The 24,264-nt window shown below is 41.7% G+C and overlaps 1 protein-coding gene across 1 annotated transcript in view; it reads left to right on the forward strand.

Annotated features, from left to right (window-relative positions):
* The first annotated feature begins 2,210 nt into the window (after positions 1-2,210).
* Positions 2,211-24,264, forward strand: part of LOC311033070 (corticotropin-releasing factor receptor 1-like) — a 47,493-nt gene continuing 25,439 nt past the window's right edge. The window contains exons 1-4 of the mRNA XM_084040248.1: positions 2,211-2,552; positions 10,361-10,448; positions 12,381-12,440; positions 12,789-12,914. Of these exons, the coding sequence (XP_083896374.1) occupies positions 2,481-2,552; positions 10,361-10,448; positions 12,381-12,440; positions 12,789-12,914 (346 nt within the window). The 5' untranslated portion in view covers positions 2,211-2,480. The remainder of the gene's footprint in view (positions 2,553-10,360; positions 10,449-12,380; positions 12,441-12,788; positions 12,915-24,264) is intronic.

Here is a 24,264-nt window from a genome sequence, read left to right on the forward strand (position 1 = left end):
CCTTGGATTAAAGCATCTTCAGAATAATGCCTCTTTGCATGTCACTGAGTCTAAAGAAAGCTTTAGCGCAGTGTGCATAAAGCGTTTTGTGCACCGGAAGCCTCGGCGGTGCGGAGATTAGACGCCAGCCGTCCCTTCCTCCCACATGCGAGGAGAAACATCCAGCCTGATGGTACGATACGGATTAAAAAAACTGAAAATCTGAAAATCTTTATATGCAAATCTTTATATATATATATATATATATAATAGATATATATATAATAGATATATATATATAATAAATCTAATATTTAAGAAAGTGCACAAAGAGAATATTTGGTCCCCAACAAATGACTTCATCCTTTTCTGTCCCAACCTTTCACCTTAAAATTAAACAACGTGAGGGAGCATGAAAACAGATCTGTTAGAGAGGTTGTCAATATTACAATCAATATTTTTGATACAACAGATCAATAGATCATCAAAGTCCGACCTGACGGGGGTTGCTTACCAGTGAACTGTCACTGAGCTCTGTTGCTCCTCTCAGATCTACGGAGCGTTTTTTTTTCCATCTTTGATTGGTTTTGTTTTTATGTCTCACAACTTAACTGTTTTCATTCACTCTTACGGCATAGTGTTGTTTTTTAAAATCTGATGTAAAAACCTGCCGAACAGTAGAACAGCAGTTAGAAACTAGCCGGTGAAGACAATGGAGACTTTAGTTGGTGGGGACCAAAAACAGAGCTAAAATAGAGAGAATACTGGACTTACTTTCGTGGGGTGGATGTTGCTTTGTTAGCGCTTGATGTGTAAGTTGACTGGATCCCAAATACTTATGGAACAATTAGGGAACTATATTTCTCGGAGTAGTCGATACCTATGCCAAGACTTCCTTTTCTTCTGCGTGTACTGTTTACGGTCCGATTAGCAACCTGAGATGCGAAAACTGCAGTTGGAGTTGAGAGACGACGTGTACTATTGTTTCGCCGTCAGTTTAAAAGCTAATTTAGAACCAGTGAAAAGCTGAATCATCGGTGGGTTCCCAGAGTGCATTTCGACCAACTCCATTGCCCTCCACACGGACCGTCGACCTGCATTCATTGACCAAAGCCTGCTCGAACGAAACAGTTCATGATACCAAACATGCAGAATGTTTTCATAGAGATGAACGTGTTTGCTAACGAGTTCGCCGTATCAATCTAGAAGGTGATATATCAGTGTTGTGCTGTACGGCTTGTTTCTGCTGCCTCCATGTGGCCATCACACGTCCCTTGTCGAGTCCCTCGCCATCATCACGAGTCCCTCGCCGTCATTTCCTAGGATACACACTTTTAGGAAATACTTTTATATTGGCTTTTTATAGAGTTAAACTTACTATATTAAATACTACGAATTATAAGAGTCTATAATAATAAACAGAACAGAATCTGCTTTAGAGATAAATTGCTTGCTAACGAGTTCCTAATGAGATCACTGATGTCAGTGTTGTGTTTCTGCTCGTTTCTGCTGCCTCCTTGTGGCCAAAAAAGTATAATTGGTCCAAAATGACAGAATGCAATTTGTTTCTTTTCATTCCTTTATTTCCTTTTATGAGCCTACAGATTTAATTAGGGACCTCACTGAGGATCCTGACTGACAGATTGATTGATTGATTGATTAATTAATTGATTGAGCACTAACATTTGAACGTGGGGTTTGTCTGGAAAGAGTATTTTGTTGTTTGTATTCCAAACAGACCCCCTCTGAGAGACGCTTAACTTTACTGACCCAGTGGGACCATCTGTCCGTCTTCAGTCAGATCCGCTAACTCGCAGTCTGCTGGCGCTAATTCCTCTGAAAACGGGGCCACGTGTTTAAAGGGTTCCCTCTGCTGGATCAGCTCATCTTCCTTTCAGTAAATGCGCGCGTTTTCTCCCCGCGTCCTTTAACTTTCTCGTAGCAGTGACGTCGAGATCCCCCGTGGGATTACAGATTAGGATGTGGGCCAGCGTTGCGTAATTAACTCCACGACGAGGAATTGAGTTATCATTCCTCCGGTTTTAAGTGGCACAACGTGGGCGGCGCGTCGAGGAGGAGACGATCTGAACCTCCGCGCAGGACACGCAAGCTGGATGTGAAGCGCTGCAGGGGGGAGGAGGGAGGGAGGGGAGACACACACAACACGACGGTGTAACCTGCGGAGTAAAGCGCGCATGCAAAAAGGGAGTTCTCTGGTCCGTGGCCAGCCGTGAAGGGCGCGGTAAGGTCCGGACCGACTGTGCGCGTCTCTCCAGGGTGGGTTGGATTTCCAGTCCGGGTAATACGAACTGCCGGAGCGACCCGGACGCAGAGAAAGGACACCTGACGCCTCGTTAAATCCTCCCAATGCATCATAATATCATCCGCGCTGCGCGTTTGGAGGTGATTCACTGTTGAGACGCATCTTTTTTTAGGTGTTTGTTTGAACACTTTAGTTTGCGCGAAGTCAGCGGGAGAGCGTCGGTGCGGGTGAGACATTTATGGACGCACATGGACATAATGTGAGAATTAAAGGTGTGGAAATGCGTCGCAAATGCTTCAGTCTGCTCGAGGTAAGTTCTCTGGTCTCACTGGACGCGGAATTAAAAAAAAGCTTAATAACAGCAACTAGATGTTTCTCATTCACACCTTGATGGAGAGGGAGGTTTCATATGGTCTGTTAGCTATTACGAGTATCCATTTCATTAGAACCTTTCTCTGAACTAACGAGTTTTTCTGCTTCTGCATTATTAACAAAACATTTGCATCGTATTGGTTCAAATACGCAACCGAGCTGCACAGAAACACGAACCAGGTGTTTGGGTTAAGATGGCATGGGATGGAAAATCATCCCATGCCCCCCCCCTCTCTCTCTTTAGGGGACTGGAGCTCAGATGCTGATGCTGAGAAAGAAAAAGGAAAACCCAGATTTAGGACGCAGGAGATAACAAGTGTTAATGTCACTCCCCGTTCTTATGGGTCCCATAAAGAAAAGTGTTTTAAAAAAAACTGCTTCCCAGAGATGAGTCACATCCTGAAGTATGAGGACTTTCGGCTGGTTGCTTGGTTGGCTGGTTGGCTGGTTGCTTGTTTGGTTGGTGGGTTGGTTGGTTGACTGGTCAGTCGGTCGGTTGGTTGGCTTGTTGGTTGATTGGCTGGCTGGTTGGTCGGTTGGTTGATTGGCTGGCTGGTTGGTCGGTTGGTTGATTGGCTGTTTGGTTGGTTGGCTGGTTGGCTGGCTGGCTGGTTGGTTTGTTTGTTGGTCGGTCAGTCAGTTGGCTAGTTGGTTGATTGGCTGGTTGGTTGGTTGGTTGGTTGGTCGGTTGGCTGGTTGGTTGGTTGATTGGCTGGCTGGATGATTGGTTGGTTGTTTGGTTGGTTGCTTGGCTGGCTGGTTGGTTTGTTGGTTGGTTGGTTGGTTGGTCGGTTGCTTGGCTGGCTGGTTGGTTGGTTTGTTGGTTGGCTGGTGATGGTGCAGATGCCCGAGGTGGCTCACTTCACCTCCATTGTCCGTTGAGGAGAGCCGCCGCACAAAGAATAGACAAAGAAATCCCTCCTACTTTCTATTCACGTCCCCCCATTGTTCTGAGACCACCAGGACCCCCTTCACTCCCTGAAACCCACGTCTGCTCAGGAAGTATCCGAGTACTTTTACTCAAGTACTGCACTACACTGCTGAGATACACTAACAAACTAAACAAATAGAATTTTCCTATTTTTATCTCTCCACAAATCAGAAAATATAGTCAACACATCAATTTCCGCCATGTTTTTAGTAATAACATGTTGTAGAAATCCGACTATGAATGTTATATGAACAAACCGCATCAGTACAAACCTTCATAGTAGAAAGAGGAATGAAAGTGGATGTAAGAGCTGCTGAAGTGGATTTCTGATTGAGAGTCTGTTTGGAAAAAACCCCCATTGAGATAAAAACAAGATATGGATTGTTAAATTACAGAAATGTTGGAGACGCTGCAGCTTGAATAATAAAAAACCCCAACAACTTCCCCAGTTGATTACTGACATTAAGGCAATTGTGTTTTGTATTACACCTTTTTTTTAATGCTGTTGCAAATGAGGCATCATCTAATGTCTTCTGGTGAATTTAAACAACTAAATGTGCACGTTGGATGTTTTCTTTCCGCTAGTCTGAAAGATGACAAGTTAAATAAATCCAAATCTCCGAATTGACCGTTGTTTAATTGTTTCTGTTTGACAGTGGTGTAAATACTCAAGCAACCGTAGCCGCAACATGCAAATCTACTTGAGACGAGGTAGTAGCATCATAACCCCCCCCCCCCAGGATCAATAAAGTCTTTAGCTCATCATAAAAACATAATTTATTGAATCTGTAATTGTCAAATAAATGTAGTGCAGTTAAATGAAATGCAGCAGTGTAAAAGCTGCTTTACACTTCTATTCAAGCAGAGCGAAGGGAAATATTATACTTTCTTCCTTGTGTTGCATATTTGTATGCAAAAACATGAGATCAACTTAGTCTGAAACCCGTCTAGTGTAAATATTTCAAACTGCTCTCGATGCAAATCAGCTTGTTTGAGCAGATTTTTTTCACTCTTTCAGCGCTGTGGCGTTCTGCTCCGTTGTTTCTTGTTCCTTTTTGTTTTGTGTTTGTTTCAGGGATGAGAACCACAGAAGTGACGGTCACCACGACACATTAATGACACGAAGCACTAAATATTACGGGCAACAACATTCAAAGAGTCAAAAACTAAGTAGTCTCTTAGGAGTGTCTTAATGAAACCATGCAGCTCAGTGTGGAAATGAAATGAAAAGTATAATAATTTACTTGTTACTAAGTGCTGAACAAAAAACAACAACAATAACAATGACATTAAAATGAACCCAAAGTAAAAGCCAAATTAAAAAGGTTTTTTTAAATCTCCATCAGGAGATTGGAACACATTCACATTTACACAGTTTAGGGCTGTAAAACCCCCACAAAGCAGCCTTTAAAAGAACGGCAGAGAAATATCTGAGCTTCTTGTTCAAACTTAAAATGAAAGGCTAAAGTGAAGCCAAAGCTAAAGTGCTTAAACTGTCGTTCTCTCTGCTGGCCTCCAGGGGGCGACTCCTCTCTTATATTGTTCAGTCTATGAGAAAATTAGCCTATTCTCTCTTGATGTATTATCTCAGTAAACATTGTAAACATGAGTTTATGGTCTCAGTCTCTAGTTTCAAGAGTTCTTCAGATCCACCCGTCGCTCCTCCACAGTCCAAATATGGTCACTTCCTTCACTGGTTGCAAAACTCCAAGACGGTTGACCAAATTCGAGGCTTCAAAAAAGTAGTCCACAAACCAACGGGTGACGTCACCATGACAATGTCCACTTCTTAATGCCTGCCACACACATAAAGATAATCGGGTTGATTTTGCCCCGATTTTCCCCCTTCCGACCACGGACAGACATCGCCCGATTATCTTAAGCTCTTAAGATTATTTTATAAGATTCTCTTGTAGTGTGTGGTGTGTTAAGAGTGAAATTCGGCCGACAATCGGCTCCGAAATCAGTCGGCGCCGATAATCGTAAATATTAAACATGTTCAATATTTACGATTGTCGGCGGAGAACGTTGTGGTGTCAAATCGTCTTGTGTGGGGGGGAAGCCGACAATCGGGAGTCCCCAACGTGACGTAATATTGAATTTAACCAATAAAGAGCGAGCTGACTGAACACGGAATTATAACGAGCTATCTCCATGGCTACGATATCCCTGGTTATCAGCAATATGGCGAAGACAGTTAAAGTTAGGTGGACCTCAGATATGGAGGATCAACTTATCGAACATTGGCAAACACACGAGTGTTTGTACAATATTTAATTAATTAATTAATCCCAAAACCACCATCATGCAGTCGGTATCCAGCTGGTCCTCCATTAGTTTACACCGGTTTACACTCGCTCTTCTTCACTTCTTCTTGTAGTTAGTTCAATGACTATTTTTGGTGTGACTGCCCCCACAGGTCAGTCAGAGTACTACGTCAGATCACGTTTGATCACGTTTGTTCACGCGAGATTTCTTGCTTGAGGGACAAGATTCTAGTGCGTCAGAAGACAAATCTTTATGTGTGTGGTGTGCTGTGTTTGGAATATCGCAGGACACCACACACAATACGATCAAAACTGTTAAATCACAGATTTTTTATCTTCATGTGTGGGGTCAACAACATTCAAAGAGTCAAAAACTAAGTAGTCTCTTAGGAGTGTCTTAATGAAACCATGCAGCTCAGTGTGGAAATGAAATGAAAAGTATAATAATTTACTTGTTACTAAGTGCTGAACAAAAAACAACAACAATAACAATGACATTAAAATGAACCCAAAGTAAAAGCCAAATTAAAAAGGTTTTTTTAAATCTCCATCAGGAGATTGGAACACATTCACATTTACACAGTTTAGGGCTGTAAAACCCCCACAAAGCAGCCTTTAAAAGAACGGCAGAGAAATATCTGAGCTTCTTGTTCAAACTTAAAATGAAAGGCTAAAGTGAAGCCAAAGCTAAAGTGCTTAAACTGTCGTTCTCTCTGCTGGCCTCCAGGGGGCGACTCCTCTCTTATATTGTTCAGTCTATGAGAAAATTAGCCTATTCTCTCTTGATGTATTATCTCAGTAAACATTGTAAACATGAGTTTATGGTCTCAGTCTCTAGTTTCAAGAGTTCTTCAGATCCACCCGTCGCTCCTCCACAGTCCAAATATGGTCACTTCCTTCACTGGTTGCAAAACTCCAAGACGGTTGACCAAATTCGAGGCTTCAAAAAAGTAGTCCACAAACCAACGGGTGACGTCACCATGACAATGTCCACTTCTTAATGCCTGCCACACACATAAAGATAATCGGGTTGATTTTGCCCCGATTTTCCCCCTTCCGACCACGGACAGACATCGCCCGATTATCTTAAGCTCTTAAGATTATTTTATAAGATTCTCTTGTAGTGTGTGGTGTGTTAAGAGTGAAATTCGGCCGACAATCAGCTCCGAAATCAGTCGGCGCCGATAATCGTAAATATTAAACATGTTCAATATTTACGATTGTCGGCGGAGAACGTTGTGGTGTCAAATCGTCTTGTGTGGGGGGGAAGCCGACAATCGGGAGTCCCCAACGTGACGTAATATTGAATTTAACCAATAAAGAGCGAGCTGACTGAACACGGAATTATAACGAGCTATCTCCATGGCTACGATATCCCTGGTTATCAGCAATATGGCGAAGACAGTTAAAGTTAGGTGGACCTCAGATATGGAGGATCAACTTATCGAACATTGGCAAACACACGAGTGTTTGTACAATATTTAATTAATTAATTAATCCCAAAACCACCATCATGCAGTCGGTATCCAGCTGGTCCTCCATTAGTTTACACCGGTTTACACTCGCTCTTCTTCACTTCTTCTTGTAGTTAGTTCAATGACTATTTTTGGTGTGACTGCCCCCACAGGTCAGTCAGAGTACTACGTCAGATCACGTTTGATCACGTTTGTTCACGCGAGATTTCTTGCTTGAGGGACAAGATTCTAGTGCGTCAGAAGACAAATCTTTATGTGTGTGGTGTGCTGTGTTTGGAATATCGCAGGACACCACACACAATACGATCAAAACTGTTAAATCACAGATTTTTTATCTTCATGTGTGGGGTCTCTCACAGATAAAAAAAATCGGTTGAGATTTATAAAATCTTTATGTGTGTGGCAGGCATAAGTCTATGGTTGTGCATTGGTCAAGCTGCTAATTGCCAATCAAGGCACAAGCCTTGCCGTACTCTTGGCCTCCACACCCGGTATCTAATGAAAGTATTGTTGGCTTCTGGCACCTGTGTGCTAATAATTATTGAGTATGTCACTCAAGTGATTTTTCCACCACAGACAAGACGCCCCACTGATTAAATACACGCTTGTTTCATCCCGATGTTGATGTGCCGGCGGTCCGTCGTGCTGCTGAGCTTTATTATATTATGGGCAGATGTGGAGAGACAGACAGCAGCGCAGCGGGTTACTGTACTCTGACACCCGGCCAGGACTCGCTGAGCGTGAAACAGACGCAGCAAGACATCAGGAACAGATCTGGGGCCAGTCCAGCGGTTTACGTGTTCACTGCTGGTATCTCACCAGGCAGGTATGAATGTTCACCGTCACATTTAATAACACACACACAAAAAAGGAATTTTAGTTATTCAAAGCAACGTTTTCTTTATGTTCTGTCTTAAGGGAGAAATCTTTACTGTGTTTCAGTTGCATTATTGCCTGAGAGGGATGTTTTATTTAAAGGCACAGTGTAGTATCTGGGGGGAATCTCTACACAGAAATGGGATTTAATATTCATAACTATGTTTTCATTAATGTGTAATCCCCTGAAACTAAGAAAAGCTGTGTTGTAGTTTGCTTAAAATGAGCTGTTTTTATCTATGTAGAATTGCAGCGATGGGCGTTATGACCTACTCTTTACTTTATATCACAGTGGATTTGGGCCATCTTCACCCTGATACAGAGATTATACGCTTTGTTGAGGGTCGGCCTGGCATGATTTACACCAGGAAAGAAAACAACAGTGTTTGTAGGCCGATGTATTAATTCATTGATTTGATGGTAATGGGAGTCTACCAGCTGGTCTGCCTGTCGGACCGCCACATTAACACAGGTGTATGCAGGAAAGCAGATGGATAAAATCATGTTTCAAATTGGGAATGAAAATGAGATGTAGACCTCCATGTGTTGTGGGACCAGTAGCCTGCCAGTAAAGTGTGATGTCATCCAGAGTTAGTAGTAACAACAATGCTGTTGTTTTGAGTTCAGTGAGTGAGCTGTACAGATCCACGTCTGACTTCCATTCTCCTTAAGTAGTGTTCTTATCATAGTCTGTAAATAAGAATAGTACGTCGCCAGTTCAGCATGTTGGATTTGTTCAATCAGTGAAGGAAATTACCATATTTAGACTGTGGAGGAGCAACAGATGGATCAGATGAACATGAGTGGCAGAGCAGCACCCAGAGCAGCAACCTTACTGGATCTGGATCCATGTGGATTCTGGTGTGAAGCTGCTAACAAAGTCAGCTTCATAATTCAAGGTCAACTTTACAGCTAAGTGTTAAAGTCATCTTAGTAGCTAACTGCATTGGTAGCGTGGTAGCGACCTGTCAATCAGCAGGTAGCCCCGCCCCTAAAGCATCCCCTGCTTTCTGGTCTGTTGGACTCTAAATGGACCATAATGTACTAAATGAATATCATACTGGATTGAAGAAGACTTGAAACTAGAAATTGAGACCATAAACTCATGTTTACAATGTTTACTGAGATAATAAATCAAGAGAGAAGTAGAGTCATTTTCCCATAGACTTCTATACAATCAGAGAGGAGTCGCCCTCTGGTGGCCAGCAGAGAGAATGACAGTTTAAGACACTCCAGCATTGCCGCCTGGTTATTGAGGTGAACGGCATTACCACTGCTTTGCATTTGGCGGGCTGCAGTCAACTAGATGATGCCAATCGCACACACTCTCCCTTTAAGGAGGAGACCAAACATCGTCTCTATGGTAACGGTAGCCGTCCTCTGGTATCCACGGTTTTCGTAGCCAATGACAGCTGCTCCGACACGGGGGTCAACTAGAGAGGCCAGACCAAAAAACTGATGACATTTTCCAGTCCTCATTGCCGCTCTTAAAAACGCCTCTGACGGATGCTGCCTGTGTGCCGGCAGCGATAACTGGTTTCCACACATCACCAATGCAACGTGCAGCACAATGCAGATTTGTTTTTTTCCTCCCAGTCACAAGAAATCCAGTTGAGATCAAAGTGGGCGGATGGAAAATTAATCCATCGTGCTGTCATTTTAACAAAACTGGGTTCTCACCTTTCCCAATGCCAGGTTTGTAAATGGAGCAGATGCCATCTTAGCCTGCTGTTAACATACAAGCTGGGACTTGGAGGCCGGGGCAGATACGTGCACATAACCTCTTCTGAATCACGTGCATTATTTAAAAATCCCCCACTTCTGCATGCGTGTAAAGTGGGCTCGTCGCGACTACGCACACGATGCTCAACCAGAAATAGTTTGAATGAAGGCGAATAAGTAACCGCTTAGCCCCTATATTTTACTGAATCCTTACATCTGTAAACATGAAAGAGCGTTGACAGGGGGAGCGTGGGGATGATTACAGCACTACAAAGTGCTCCAAATTAGGCAAGAGGGGCTGTTAATGCATGCATCATCTGCTCAAGGGCGCTGAGACTCTTTCAGTCGGATTAAACTTCATCGACTGTACACGAGGGAATCAAAGAGGCGAAGAGATGGCCGTGTTTAACATGCTTTCCTCATGTTTGATTCACTGCTTTGTGACTCTTTTCTGTTTGTGTGTTTCTGTTTGCAGGTGTGCGCCATCATGAGCCTCCTGCCTTCAGGCTCTTTGGCAGATCTGACATGTGAAGCTCTGCTCATGCTGTCAGGAAACGTCTCGTGTAAGTCAATGTTTTAATACAACGCCAACTGCCCCAGGCTGTTACAAACACTTATGATTTAATCAATTTAATCAGACCCAATTCCATTGAACAACCACAAAAATGTCATATCACGACTTGTGTTTTGTTGTTTTCTTTTGCCAAATGTTTTTTCTTAGTAGTCCGTCTCCGCGTAGACCTCACAGTCACAAGTATGGATTATTTAACGGCGTTAAATTGCAGCACACATCCAGATGCCACATGCACAGCCGCGATCTGCCCGTATCTGCCTTTGGGTTAAATGTTCATAAAGAAGTTGCTGTGTTATTATGTTGTCACATTGCTCCGTGATGACTTGGCTGCGTGTGGAACTCTTGAACGTTAAGTGTCAAGTCGGGCTGCAGCTTATTACTTAATCAGTTAGTCACTCTATCTATGAAATGTCAAATGTTAAAGTTAAATAAAAAATACGGCCTTCACAGTTTTTCCAAGCCCAAGGTGCTGCCGTCTTGTTTCATCCAACCAACGGTTCAAATATTCATTTTACAATCATATTAAACAGAGAAAAGCAGCACATTCTCACAGTGGAGATGCTGGAACCAGAAACTTTTAGGCAAGCATCAGCTGATACTGTTGTTAAAAATACACTCGTAATTACGACTTGGCATTCAAGTACAATTTTCGAGTCTGCAACTCGTATTTACCATTATCTGATACCATGTGAAGGCAGCATAAACGGGCCTGGCTCACCTGGCACTAGCTGATGATTAACATTATTGAAGAAAATGATTTACAAAAAAAAGCCTGAGCTTTATTTTTCATTTAATTACTGTTGTATGATTTTAGGTTGGATATTTTTTTAATGCTAGTTTCTCCGCTCTTCGTTTCCATAACTGGGACAGCTTTTGGTGTTATGTGACCGAGCCCCGCTAGCTTCCGCCTGCCCTCGGGTAAACCACTGTTAGCTCAACTATTAGTGCCGTTAGCACGGTTAGCTAGCGATGCTACGGCTCAACGGCATGGTGAGAGCCGTTGTGAGGCTATAGACGTGCTCCCAATTTCACATTTAATGTTGCACTGTAACAAGCTAGCTACTTCTGTTAGGAGAGTGGAGGTATGACCGCAGCTAGCTTAGCCTGGTTACTTAATGTTGGTTTATCAGCGGCTAAAGTTAGTAAGCTAACATGCAAAGTGTACATGATAAAACTGGTTTTATGAAGCTAGCTGCTCTCTCACATTTACAGACAAATGTCAAACTCCAGTTAAAACAGCTAACAAGCCAAAGTAACAGCTAACCAGGATTAGTAACTTAATTTAACTACTGATTTTAAAATTGTGATCCCTTACACCACCGCTTGAAGAAGACATCACATTTACTGCCCAACATTGAAAGTAAACCGATGTTTCAGTGTGTCTTACCCCTTTAAAGGTCATGGAGGACGGTTCAGGCTTCACAAATCTGTTCAGTAATTCACAGCAGACAAGAGCCGTAAATCACACAGCCACTAGAAGTCAATAAAACATAAATATCTGTTGTTTTATAGGTTTTTGTGCAAACAACTGGTGTTGTCATTTTCCCTGTGTGGACTGTTAAATTACTCCGTTTTCATTTTATTTTTTATTTTCTCAGGTGTGGACATTGTTAAAAAAAAAAAGCGTTACACTGAAGTGTCAACTTTGCCCCAAAGACCATCCTTATTTCCGTTTTTTTTAAAAATCTAACTCTTCCTGAGTTATTGCAGAAATAATAGCCTCACCCTCAGGGCATGTCTACATTCATATTTGCTGCTGCCGTCCCGTTATTGCTTGGGGAAAAGTCTGTCACCAGTGTTTACCCTCGCCCTTTAATGCTCACCCTCTGTTGCCGTTAAGCTGAACGTAATGTGATTTTCCTCCTGAAGTGTGCAAACAAAGATTAAGGTTATTGATGAAACTCTCCTCTCTGGATTGCAGTGCAGGCGCTGGCCTCCTCCTGGAACCAAACGCTAAGCAACGCCACCGGTCCGTGGAGCGGTGAGTTGGACACATCCTCACACTGTTTGAAACTGATTCAGTACGCCGCTGCGAAACACAGTTGTTGTTCCAATATCCCACGAGGGAAATAAGTTTGATCTGAACTCAGATTATAAACACTAACATCAAAGACTAGAACAATGCTGGAAATAGATGTGGCGACACAGGGGGACGCCACTCTGGAGCAATCATTAAGTCCTGTGCATGCAAACAAGCTTTTTCAGCTCCCACGATTTATTGCCAAGATCACTGGAACATTGTCAGAATTTTAGTTGTGGCTATATGTGGTCCTGAGCCATGCCAGGAATGTACGTCAGTATCTGAGATCTCTGTCCTCTTGCGCTGCAGGCTCGGGACTCTCCTGTGACACTTCCATCGACGGCATCGGCACCTGCTGGCCCAGGAGCAGCGCCGGCCAGATGGTGTCACGACCCTGTCCGGAGATGTTCTACGGTGTCAGATACAACACCACCAGTAAGTCCTCGCCGTCGGCTCCCACAGCAAAACAAGAAACTACAGATTGAAAGCCAGATTTTATTTGATTTCTCCTCCCATCTCTTCCTCTCGCTCGTCTCCATCCCCTTGGGCAAATCCTGTTTACGTAATTGTGTACACAAGAAATTAGCATGAGCATACAAATTAGCGAGAGAAATGTGCAAAGAACAACAACATGTGTACACAAAGTAGGGCTCCTGCAGATAATAGAGTACCGTGTGCCAGAAGAGAGGAGTGTGATGCACTGAAGACGGGACAAGTGGTTCACCCGCTGTGAGAAATGATCGTGTTGGAGTGTAAATGGAAAAAGAAAAATGGCATAATGTTACAAAATGAAGGATAAATCGCTACTGTCTATATATATATATATGTTTGTGTGTGTTTGTGTGTGTGTGTGTGTGTGTGTGTGTGTGAGTGAAGTGCTTCAGATTTCTGCCCTGGTGTTGACCTCATCCTGAACTCTTTTGCTCCGCAGTTTCTTCTGAGGTCTCAACTGAAAGTAAATTGTTGCAACAAACAGATTTATTCTGTAAATTACTTCTCTGGTGCTCTTCTGAAAAGAAATTTGCTCTCAAAAGGGTGACATTTATATTTATATATATATATATATACGGTATATATATATATATATATTATCCTTTAACCTGCAGAATCAGGAGATATTTGACTCTATCGTATATTGATGTTTTATTCATGTTTTCAAGAATGATTCTCGTAACCAGTAACTACAACTTCCATAAATGCAAAACAAAGAGGTTTAAAATGTGATCAGATGTGGATCTGTGGCTGTGTGTTCGTTTCTGGCGCTGCAGCACTCTGAAGGTAACACAAACGCAGCAAATGCACAATATAAGAGATGAAAGCAAATGTGTTTGTTGGTCATCTAAAGTGTAAAACCCCCGCAGGATCAGAGGAGACAGTGAGCCGGGTTATAATTCAGTTCACCGGTAATACGACACTGCAAGGTTCATTTCACCTACAGGATTAACTGAATCTCCATTCAAGTGCAGCTTAAAAAAAGACCTGACTTCACCAACAGATACTGAGAAAAGTGTTTACTTTATGAAGATTTATGACCGAATCACTTACCTATTGAGTCCTCACTCATATCGTCCACTTTAAGGTCTATTTTAAGCAGCAATTTATTATTTATCCCTGTTAAATATTTAATGTTTCTCACCGATGAGGTCAAAAGGGAGAAAGTTTAACAAAGCTGTTTGCCGCCACTTCATCTGCTAAATGGTTCATTTTCCTGCACAAACCGTCTTGTTTATGTGAACAGACTTTTGTCTTCGTCACTCTGGGCTAAAAGCACCAGTTTGTTAGCTTTCTGTTACGTCAAGGACACCTAATGTGAACACAGCTGTGAGAGATTTCTTTCACAACGATGTTATTTAGTGGAGGTTAAATGGCACAAATGTCTCTGATGAATTTCCATGAGTAGCAGTGGAGGAGAAGGCAGAAACATGTTTATCACAGGTTTGTGGTTAAATTTCAATTTGCAGATTAATTAGAGCTGTCAAATAGACGGAGTGGAAGAGTTCAGGAGAAGTAGAAAGTAGCAGAAAATGTAAATACTCAAGTAAAGTATCTCAATATTAGACTTACTGTAATGAAAAATGCCTTTTCAACCCTTTTAGATCACATCCCCGGCCATATTTTTCACCTATAAATAATAAAAAACAAAGAATGTTGGGACTAGGCTTTTTCAGAGCCGATACCCATTATTACTAATCAAGGAGATTGATAAACTCTTAACACAAATTTCCTTAAAGCATATGTTTAATTCACAGAAACTTTCAATGTGACCTGAACACAAAACGTCCAAGGAGCAGGACAAACAAATAAATAAATAAGTTCCCTGAAGTTTTATAAAGTAGAAAAAATAATAAAATAAAGAGCAGAGAGTCGTTACTGTGGCTGCGTCAGAGCCAAAGTAGCGCATTTTAAAATGAAATCATTTATTGGATTCAAAAAGGACGGATGAGCATTAAAATGCAGGCAGTTAGTTTATTCTCCATTTCATTAGTAACTGCTTGTCTACACAGCTGATCCACTTTATGTATGTTTTATTTTATTCAGTAACACCATATTCACTACATGAGAGCAAAGGAAATCAATATATTTTTGAAATGTAAGGAGAATAGGAAGATGATAAACCGCTATATCTCTAGGCAAACAAGGTCTCAGTGCTAATCTCTGGTATAAGGACCGTAATAAGTGGCGAGGGCGAGGGCGTCTTGCATGTGTCCAGAGTGGCCACTTAAAAGCCTGAGTGGATATAGCTGCTCTTCAGATCCAGAGGGAGATTATTGCAGAGTTCAAATCCACGCGAGTGAGCGTCCCCTTTCTGGTCCGAGTCGTTGGTACGGAAAGAGGATCTGGGATGAATTTCAGCCGCACTCCAAAGGCAAATCTTTGAAAAGAGTTATTGAGAGCACAAGTAGGACGAGTACAGCGGCTTTTAATTGGCTTCTCAGGAGAAGAAGAGTGATGCAGATTTTCTGCTCCAGAATAAGGAGCCACGAACTGGACTCAAAACCCAGAAATATTAAGGTGTCATCCCGACCCACTAAGCTTTACTCTCCAGGTACAAAAGGAGAAACCTGCAACGACGACAGGATATTATTATTATTCAGAATATTAGCTGCAGTAAAGATACTAATACCACACCGTAAAACGACTCTCTTGGAAGTAAAAGTAATGGATTGAAAATGGTACTTTTTCACACCTGTGTAAATGTAGTTAAATAATTGAACTGTGACAGCAGTACTGTGAAACGGCAGTACTATAAAACAGCAGTAATATGAAAGGAGAAAAGAGCTGTAGTAATTTATAGAATATATTTAATTTGAAGGAACAGTTGGACATTTAATTAAAAAAAATTGATGTTGCTCGTGTTGATTGTGCAGCTACAGCTAAATTAGCTTATCCTAGCATCGAGACAGCTAGCCTAGCTCTGGTGAATAGCAAACAAACAAACATGTTAATTAGTGAGCTTTGGTGGTGCTCTGAGGAAGATTGTGGTTTCAGTTAAATGATGATAAACCTGTTTCTGCAGGTTTTCCTCTATTAAACCAGGATCTTCCTCTATATATATAATGCTGCACTCACTACGAACAGATATTTTATGGTGAAATAACAAATGAAATGCGTTGTCAGACACTTTATCAACCTCTTTAAAATTCCTTTCTTTTATTAGACAGCTTTTAAAAGTTTCACAAGGTTTTACTTTTACATCCTTGGAGCCTAATTTTATATTCTCTTGTTTGATGCTGTTTTTTATTGGCTGTTTTCCTCTTCAAAGTGCTATACAAATAAAGTTTTATTATCAACATTTGAGGAGTTACGTTTCCTCCAAAACTTGCACATTAGTTGCAATAAATGTGATTTATGGAAATCTATTTTTGTATTTTGGCACCTGTGTTTATGGCATTTACGATGTATATCTTCTGTTTTTGTGATTTTGTAATTATTACATTTACAAGTACTATGAAACAGCAGTACTATGATACAGCAGTACTACGATACAGCAGTACTATGAAACAGCAGTACTACGATACAGCAGTACTACAATACAGCAGTACTATGAAACAGCAGTACTATGAAATGGCTGTACGATGAAACAGCAGTACTACCATACAACAGTACTACGAAACAGCAGTACTATGATACAGCAGTACTACGATACAGCAGTACTACGATACAGCAGTACTACAATACAGCAGTACTATGAAACAGCAGTACTACAATAGAGCAGTACTACGATACAGCAGTACTACGATACAGCAGTACCATGATACAGCAGTACTACGATACAGCAGTACTATGAAACAGCAGGACTAAGATAGAGCAGTACTACGATACAGCAGTACTACGATACAGCAGTACTATGATACAGCCGTACTATGAAACAGTTGTTGGAACATTGGATTGGATTGTGACAAATGCAGGATTTAAGTTTCTGAGCCGTTATTTAAGTTATTTAAAACAGGTTTGGCTAAAACGGCCGATGACGAAAACATCGTCTCACATCGTCTCTGATTTATATAAATGAATAATCCTGCCTTATTTCTAAAAGTGGAATACATCTAATGAGTATTTAAAAAACTCTGAACTCTTCTTGCTGGGACTCGGGCGTCCGGAAAGCAGTTAATTGAAGCGATCAGCAGACGCTGATCAGGGCGAGCTCCTCGACATGCCCGATGCTCTCCGAGGGCCACGACGGCGTGTTGCCAAACATATGAACGGAGGGGCTGACAGACGTCCGGGGGGCGTTGTCCACACCGCTCAGCCGCTGACTCGTGACAGGTGGCCCGTGGCGCTGCACGCCCTCCTCTGGGTCCGTGACTCAGCCCGCCGTAGCTGTCGGAGTTGTTACACATAAAAAACCCTTCGCCATTCGTTCCCAAGCTTGACTTTCCCTTAATGGTCCCTGGAGGGGGCCGGTGCATTTTCATATGTAAGCTGAAAGTGTGTCGATGTGGCTGCACATGTCAGCGACTGGCTGCAAGTCGCCTGGTCTAGAGCCAGTCAAAGTGGATGGAGGAGGAGGGAGGGGGGGTTGCACTTTTACTTAGGGCAGTCCTCACGATCAGTGGGGTTACAGAAACCCTCACCCCGGCTCACCCTCCCTCTCGCATTGAATGCTTTTTTAGTGTTTGAATGAGCTGGAGCACCGCAACATCCGTTGAATATTAATTCTCGACTGCATGTGGGCGGGGAGACGGGGGGAACATCAAAGACAGAAGAGACAAAAGAGAACGATGTAAAAGTGATGCGAGGAGCGGTTTTGTTTTTTTTTCCTGCAGTAAGTCGGACACGAAAAGTAGATTATTTCTTCTCTCTTTAGACCTCAATCCAAAACCAGACTACGCAGTCCTCTGTAAAAGCCTCCAGGTGCGTCTGGTGGTGCAGAACCACACAGAAGAGCCAGGACGCAACAGCCAGCGCCAAAAAACCCACCATCGATTCCTCCCCTCAGCTCAGAGCTGCTCCAGTTTCCACTGAAAACTTTTCCCATGTTCTTCAGGTGCAATTCTGGTGATTATTATTATAGATGAAACGTTTCTGTCATGTGTCAATTTGTCCAGAAACTAATACGAAACTGAAACAGTCCAAACCTAAACATTGTTTAAAAAAATACAATATTTAGAATGAATGTAGCAAACCCTCTCTAAATTATGCTAAAACTCAAGTAGTTGCCTCTCATTGGACTAACTGATCAACAAACGGTTGGTTTTACTTGCATAAACTTTTTAATCTCCAACTAACATTCAAATTTTATGCAACGCCTTGATCTGCAAACTGCCGAAAGCTGTCAAATCATGGAAGGACAAGACGTGTTCACTGGCATCAAATGGAAATACTCACATTAAGTACCTTGAATTTGTACTCAAGGACAGTACTTCTTTCCACCACTGCTAAAGGCACTTCTATTAGATAATAGATTGGGAATTAAATACTTTTTCACTCCACCACATTTACCAGCTTACCAGTGTTTATTATGCAGAATATTTCTACCATATCAGACAATTTGGACTGAAAATCTTAAAAAAAGTAAAAGACGAAGTATATAATCAGCCAAGCTATTGGAATTCTTTCAACCTGATTTCAATGCAAATTAACTCGTTTCAATGCTTTTCTCTGATTAGCCTTTTCTCTAAGTGCTGCATTGTTCTTTCTGCTTTCAGGAGGTTCAGTTACTTCTGGTTCTGTTCATGCAGAAGTTAAAATCCTGCAAAATCTGGATCTTATATTAAATTATGTTGCGACATTAAACTAAATATTTTCAGCTACATATCTAAAGTGCTGTTTTAACACCTTAAATGTGCTCTGAGATAAGTACGGGATCATAAAATGGTGCATGCAGGATACAAAAACACATTAAAAAACATCTTATTTAAGATTAAAGGATGTGTATTAAAAAAAAGACATCTTGTTTGTGACCCAATAAAAATACGACTCCAGTATGTTTTGGTGCCGTTCTAAGTGTTTTTAGCATATTTTGAGGATTAATGGGATAATCTCTTGAACCCCAATTATCTTGGCTGGGATAATGGAGCCCAGTCAGAACATCCATAAGTAATGCTGCTTCCCAGTACAGAACCTTTTACAGCGGTCCCTGAGCTCTGAACGGCGGCTGACCTGCATAAACAAAGTAAACACATCGTGTTACAGATTTTTCACTGTTTTCTTCTGCAATTGTGCAAAAAACCCTTATTTACTGGGAATAATATGTTGTTCTCTTCCCTGCTGCGGTTTAATTAGACCTCAGCTCAGAATGCACAGAGGAGGAAGACTCTTCTGAGCTGCAGCCATTGATCCGATGTGTTGAACCGCTAAGTAAGTGTGAATAAATTTGGATCAGCACCTTTGCCAATGCAGAGCCCAAACATTACATTTCTGCTCTGCTTGGCTTTTTTTTCTTTCTTTTTTGCCACAGAGGACCCTCTGATCTTTGTTACTAAGGGGTTTGTTTGCACGGCCCGTAGTGTTTGGAAATAAAATTAAGAGGATCATTTTGGCTCCGGCCTTGGAGGGCTGCCGGTGTTCCATCCACAAGCACCTCCAGCTCCTGTTTCCACAGGAGGATTTAGCACCTGGCACAGGCCAGTCGCTGCTTTTAACATCTACTCGGGGACAACAATAGCCGCTCACTAAACAAAGATTAAAGCTGATATGTACGATGCAGGGTACAACAATGAACGCGTCTGTGAGCCTTCTAAAGACGGTCCACAGAAAGAAAGAAAGAAAAGCAAAACTCCCCGTCTGCCTGTAATATCCCTGCTGGCAACTCAGCAGTTTGGCAGCAGCCACTAAAAATGAAGTCAGCAATATATTTTAGGGACCTTGAGATTGTGACCGACGCAAATGGTGTTTTACACTTCTGTCGGAGGCGACCTGCAAGACGACCGCAGGAGAATGTTAATAACGTGGAGCCACTGCAGTCCGAGTGAGACGTCCCGTAACAGGAAATCAATGACTCTCACATTATCCATGAACGTTGTGTGAATGTTTACATGCGCTACTGAGACTAAAAAGTCAAAGATTCTTCCAACAAGCATTCACATCTTCACTGACCGAAAGTGTTGAATCAATTCAAGTCATTAAAGGAATAGTTCCACATTTATTTAAATATGGTTATACGACATTCCCAAATATCCTGAGAAAGGAAATTCACCATATTTAAAAAAAAAAATCTCAATTCATGATAAAATCCCATCTCGTCCCATCCTCAAATGCAACATGGTGAAAACCAAATATTTAGGTGTTGGATTGTGTGGTTTCTCACTTTGGACAGAACCAGGCGAGCTGCGCCTCGGGTCACCATCTCCACTTCCTTCCCTCCCAGCACCCAGTTCAAAATCTGTCCACAGACAGACAGGCAGGCAGACAGACAGGCAGAAGTAGTCAAAGCTCTCCTATGGTTCCTGCCGCCCTCGGCGCCTGGACCACATTCTGGCGTGCTGACTCACACACAGACTGGCAAGGTGAAAACGATACCCGGGTCGCTGTCGATCATTTGCCTCTCACATATTTTAACTGGAAGGAAACGGGCCTTTTCAACAGCTGGAAACGACTGACAGTAATAATAACGCCGCCACCGTGCTTCCTGGGAATTCAATCCAATTTAATTTGCTGCAGCTGTAAAAGTCCCTCATGCATTCTGACAGCCAACAATATCAGAGGAAATGACTGAGACGTTCTTGACATTTATTCTTTGTCGTAAAATGGAGTGTTTACTGTCTATTTTTATCAGTTTGCTTAGCTGTATATTGTCTTTCCGCCATCCTTCTGTCAAAGTGATGTGAAGACAACAAGAGCTGCAGGTCAGCGTCCGTCAAAAATTAAACATGTCACACTACGAGAATTTACTATTCTGAATTTCAATAGACTTTCAGCCCGTTTATTTATTCGTTAAATTAACTGTACGACATTAGATTTCTTTGTTGTTGTTTTATACTTTAATGTGTGATTTTATTTGTTTTCAGAATCAGAATGAGTTTATTGTATTGTGTATTTTCACATATGAGGTATTTGCTTTAGTTTATTGGTGAAAGAGAGACACAAAAACATGTACTGCAAAGAAACATAAATAGAAAAAGATTCACTACAGATATTTAGAAATACTGTGAAGAATCCTGTTTCAATATCAGAGTTGTACAGTTTAGTGCAGAAATGTTAGAGTTGACAGTGTAAAGGGAATATGAGCCCAGATGTTTTACATCAAGTCATAATGTCCTCATTGTTACTAAACATAGAAGCACGGCGCTCTCATGGATAATGTCACAATATATATGGGTTTACAACCTCCGTTGCCATGGAGAAGAAGCCAGTCAGCTAGCTGTGAAGTTTTGTTGCTAAATTCATCCAGAATTGACCCAGAAATGAAAAAACAAAAGTTATTTAAGATGCAGATTATAAAATACGTTCTTTCAGCAGGGAATTTGTGCAACAAGCACCGACCAGAGGAAAGGAAATCTGTCGATTCAGCTTCATCATCAAATAAATATTTTTCTCCTCTCGCTGCTCTTTGTTTAGTTTCCCTCGACTCACAGGTGCTTCTGATTTATCTCCTCACCTTTGTTTCTTATCAAGGTTTCAAAGTCTGCACTTTTTCTTTTCCTCTTTCTTCTCAACAAACACATTACGTATCTATGTTTCCTCACTTTAAACCGAGCATAAGCTAGCTGTCTCCCCCTGCGTCCATTCTTTATGCTTTATCTCGAAGACTGCTTTCACTCTTCAGAATTTTTTGACATATTTCTGTGTTTGCGTTCTGTAGCTCTGTAGCAACAGGAGACAAATGTAATCCCAAAAAGAAATTAATTAAAAACACAAAGAGGATTACGACTGGGCTGCTTAATTTGCTTATTACAGGAACGCATATCTTCAATGACATTCAGTCTTTTGTTATAAAATGTTTGATATTTATGGTCGGTTTTGTGTATAGCGGTTTAGCAGCCATTAATCACTTTGTGGTCCGGTGCCAGAAAGTATTAATTTCAAGGTCCTTTTGCTGAGTTGAAGACGCTGCCATTTGTAGCTTTAAGCTTTCGGCTCTGCTGGGATGTTTTTCGCCTGGTTTTGTCTGCTTTTTACGCATTTTATTTATGAATTCTCATCACACCTCTGTTTTTTATAAATCTAAATGAAGCGACTTTATTGCTTTGACTTTAATCCATTCAAATTATTTGTGACCATGAACCCAGAGGAAAGTCGTCCAGTCATGCAGTGTTGTGTAAATTTGTTTGGAATAAAACGGAGAGAATTATGGGAGCTCTTTGAAAATAAATGTGAGTGAGCCAGGGCATGGATGGATTTTCTCAAGAGAAATGAAGAAGTTTAAAATCCAAAATACTGATAGCAGAAACTGCCGTAAATGGACTCAATTGGAAAATGTCATCCTTAAATATTCTCCATTAAGAATCCAAATAATTTAGGAAACTCTGAATTCCCCTGTGTGTGCTATTCAGTCAGTCCATCGCAGAACTTTTGACTTTGACATAATTCTCTGCAGACAGATGTGAAGCTCTCTAGGATATTGCATTTGGGTTTTAGGGAATATCACAAGCTAGGTAATCTTGATTGGGGGTGACAGTCCCCTTACACTGTCAATGTGCTATTTATACCCAGCTCATTGCACATTTCTGCCCTGCGGCAACGCAATCCCATTTCATCTCTTACCCTCCCCAAAGTTTCTCATTATTAAACCATGTCTTTAAGGTCATCAGCCTCCGTCTACACACCGATGTGGACACATTTCATACATGTCTCTGTCGGAGAGATGATTTCCAAGACGGAGAGCCTTGAAAATGATCTGTCTTGTATTAAATCTTAATCAGTTACCCAGAAAAATTGGCTGATTAGCATATTTCTTAGATCAGATTGACCTGTTGGCTTCAGTGTGGAGGGATTACTGTAAAAAAATTAGATCTGTCATTTTTTTTCATCATCAAACCTTGTATCATCAAAACTGTTCTCATTCCCAAGTCGTCCAAATGATGCCCCTCGGCCCCTGACTCATTAAGCGTGTGAGCGTTCGGATGTGACGCAACCACCCCGCTGCATTCTGGGTGGATCAGTTGGTAGAAAGATGGAGATAGTCCACAGAGGGAGGGCGAGTCAAACAAACACAGGACTTTCATCCAGGAGGCCGCCGTTCATGTCTCGCATGAAACTAACGTGAAACTAACGTGAAACATTAACATTTTGTCACGTCAGTCGTAACATGAATCACAATAGTGTCGATAATCCCATCAGTCGTTAGTAACGTGAATCACATTAGTGTTGATAATCCTGTCAGTCTTTAGTAAGTTATTCACATTAGTGTCGATAATCCCATCAGTCATTAGCAGTGATGGGAATAACGGCGTTGAAATAAACGGCGTTACTAACGCCGTTACTTTTTTCAGTAACGAGTAATCTAACTAATTACTTTGACTGTCACTATAACGCGGTTATCATTGCCGACACCCCGTTACTGCACGTTACTCAAGTCGCACAATTAACTTTTTTTTAACTTCATGATAGGACTCGTGCGCGTGTTGTCATGAGAGAAGGGAGGATGAGATAACCTCTCAGCAATTATTGGCTGATGTATAGTAAGATTACGTCTTCAGGTCGTGCCTGGTCTCGGCAGCCTGTTGTCCGTGGAGAAACGTGCAAACTTGCCGCGAGCTGAAGCCGGAGTTTGGGCTGCTGCTGGTCTGAGCGGCGCGCGAGGGCCACGCGGGCCCCGGTGTCCCGCCGTTCTGGTGTTGGACGGGAATCCGATATAGCTGTGGAGCGCGGATGGTGAAGACGGTGGTGATGATGATGATGATGAACGGCGCAGCGGCTCGAGGCACCGGGGTCATTATGTCTACTGCTGTGCGCTCTGACCCTGTTTTGTGATATATGACAGACACAACGTCTCCCACTGTATAATTTCTCCTCAAGTTTGAATTATTCCCGCATGCGAGGTGCGGAGAATGCGATCTTAATTATTATACACAAGACTACACGCTACACGACTATAGGAGTAGACTACAAGACTGCAGTTTGCCATCTCATTACAAGAAAAATCCAAATTCTTTGACATAAAGCAACTTTTTTTTTTTACAGTAACGCAAATAGTTACTTTCCCTGGTAACTAGTTACTTTTATTATAAAGTAATTCAGTTACTAACTCAGTTACTTTTTGGAACAAGTAGTGAGTAACTATAACTAATTACTTTTTTAAAGTAACGTTCCCAACACTGGTCATTAGTAACGTGAATCACATTAGTGTCGATAATCCCGTCAGTCGTTAGTAACGTTATTCACATTAGCATCGATAATCCTG

This window comes from Eutrigla gurnardus (genome assembly GCF_963514095.1).
Source record: "Eutrigla gurnardus genome assembly, chromosome: 22".
Classification (NCBI taxonomy): domain Eukaryota; kingdom Metazoa; phylum Chordata; class Actinopteri; order Perciformes; family Triglidae; genus Eutrigla; species Eutrigla gurnardus.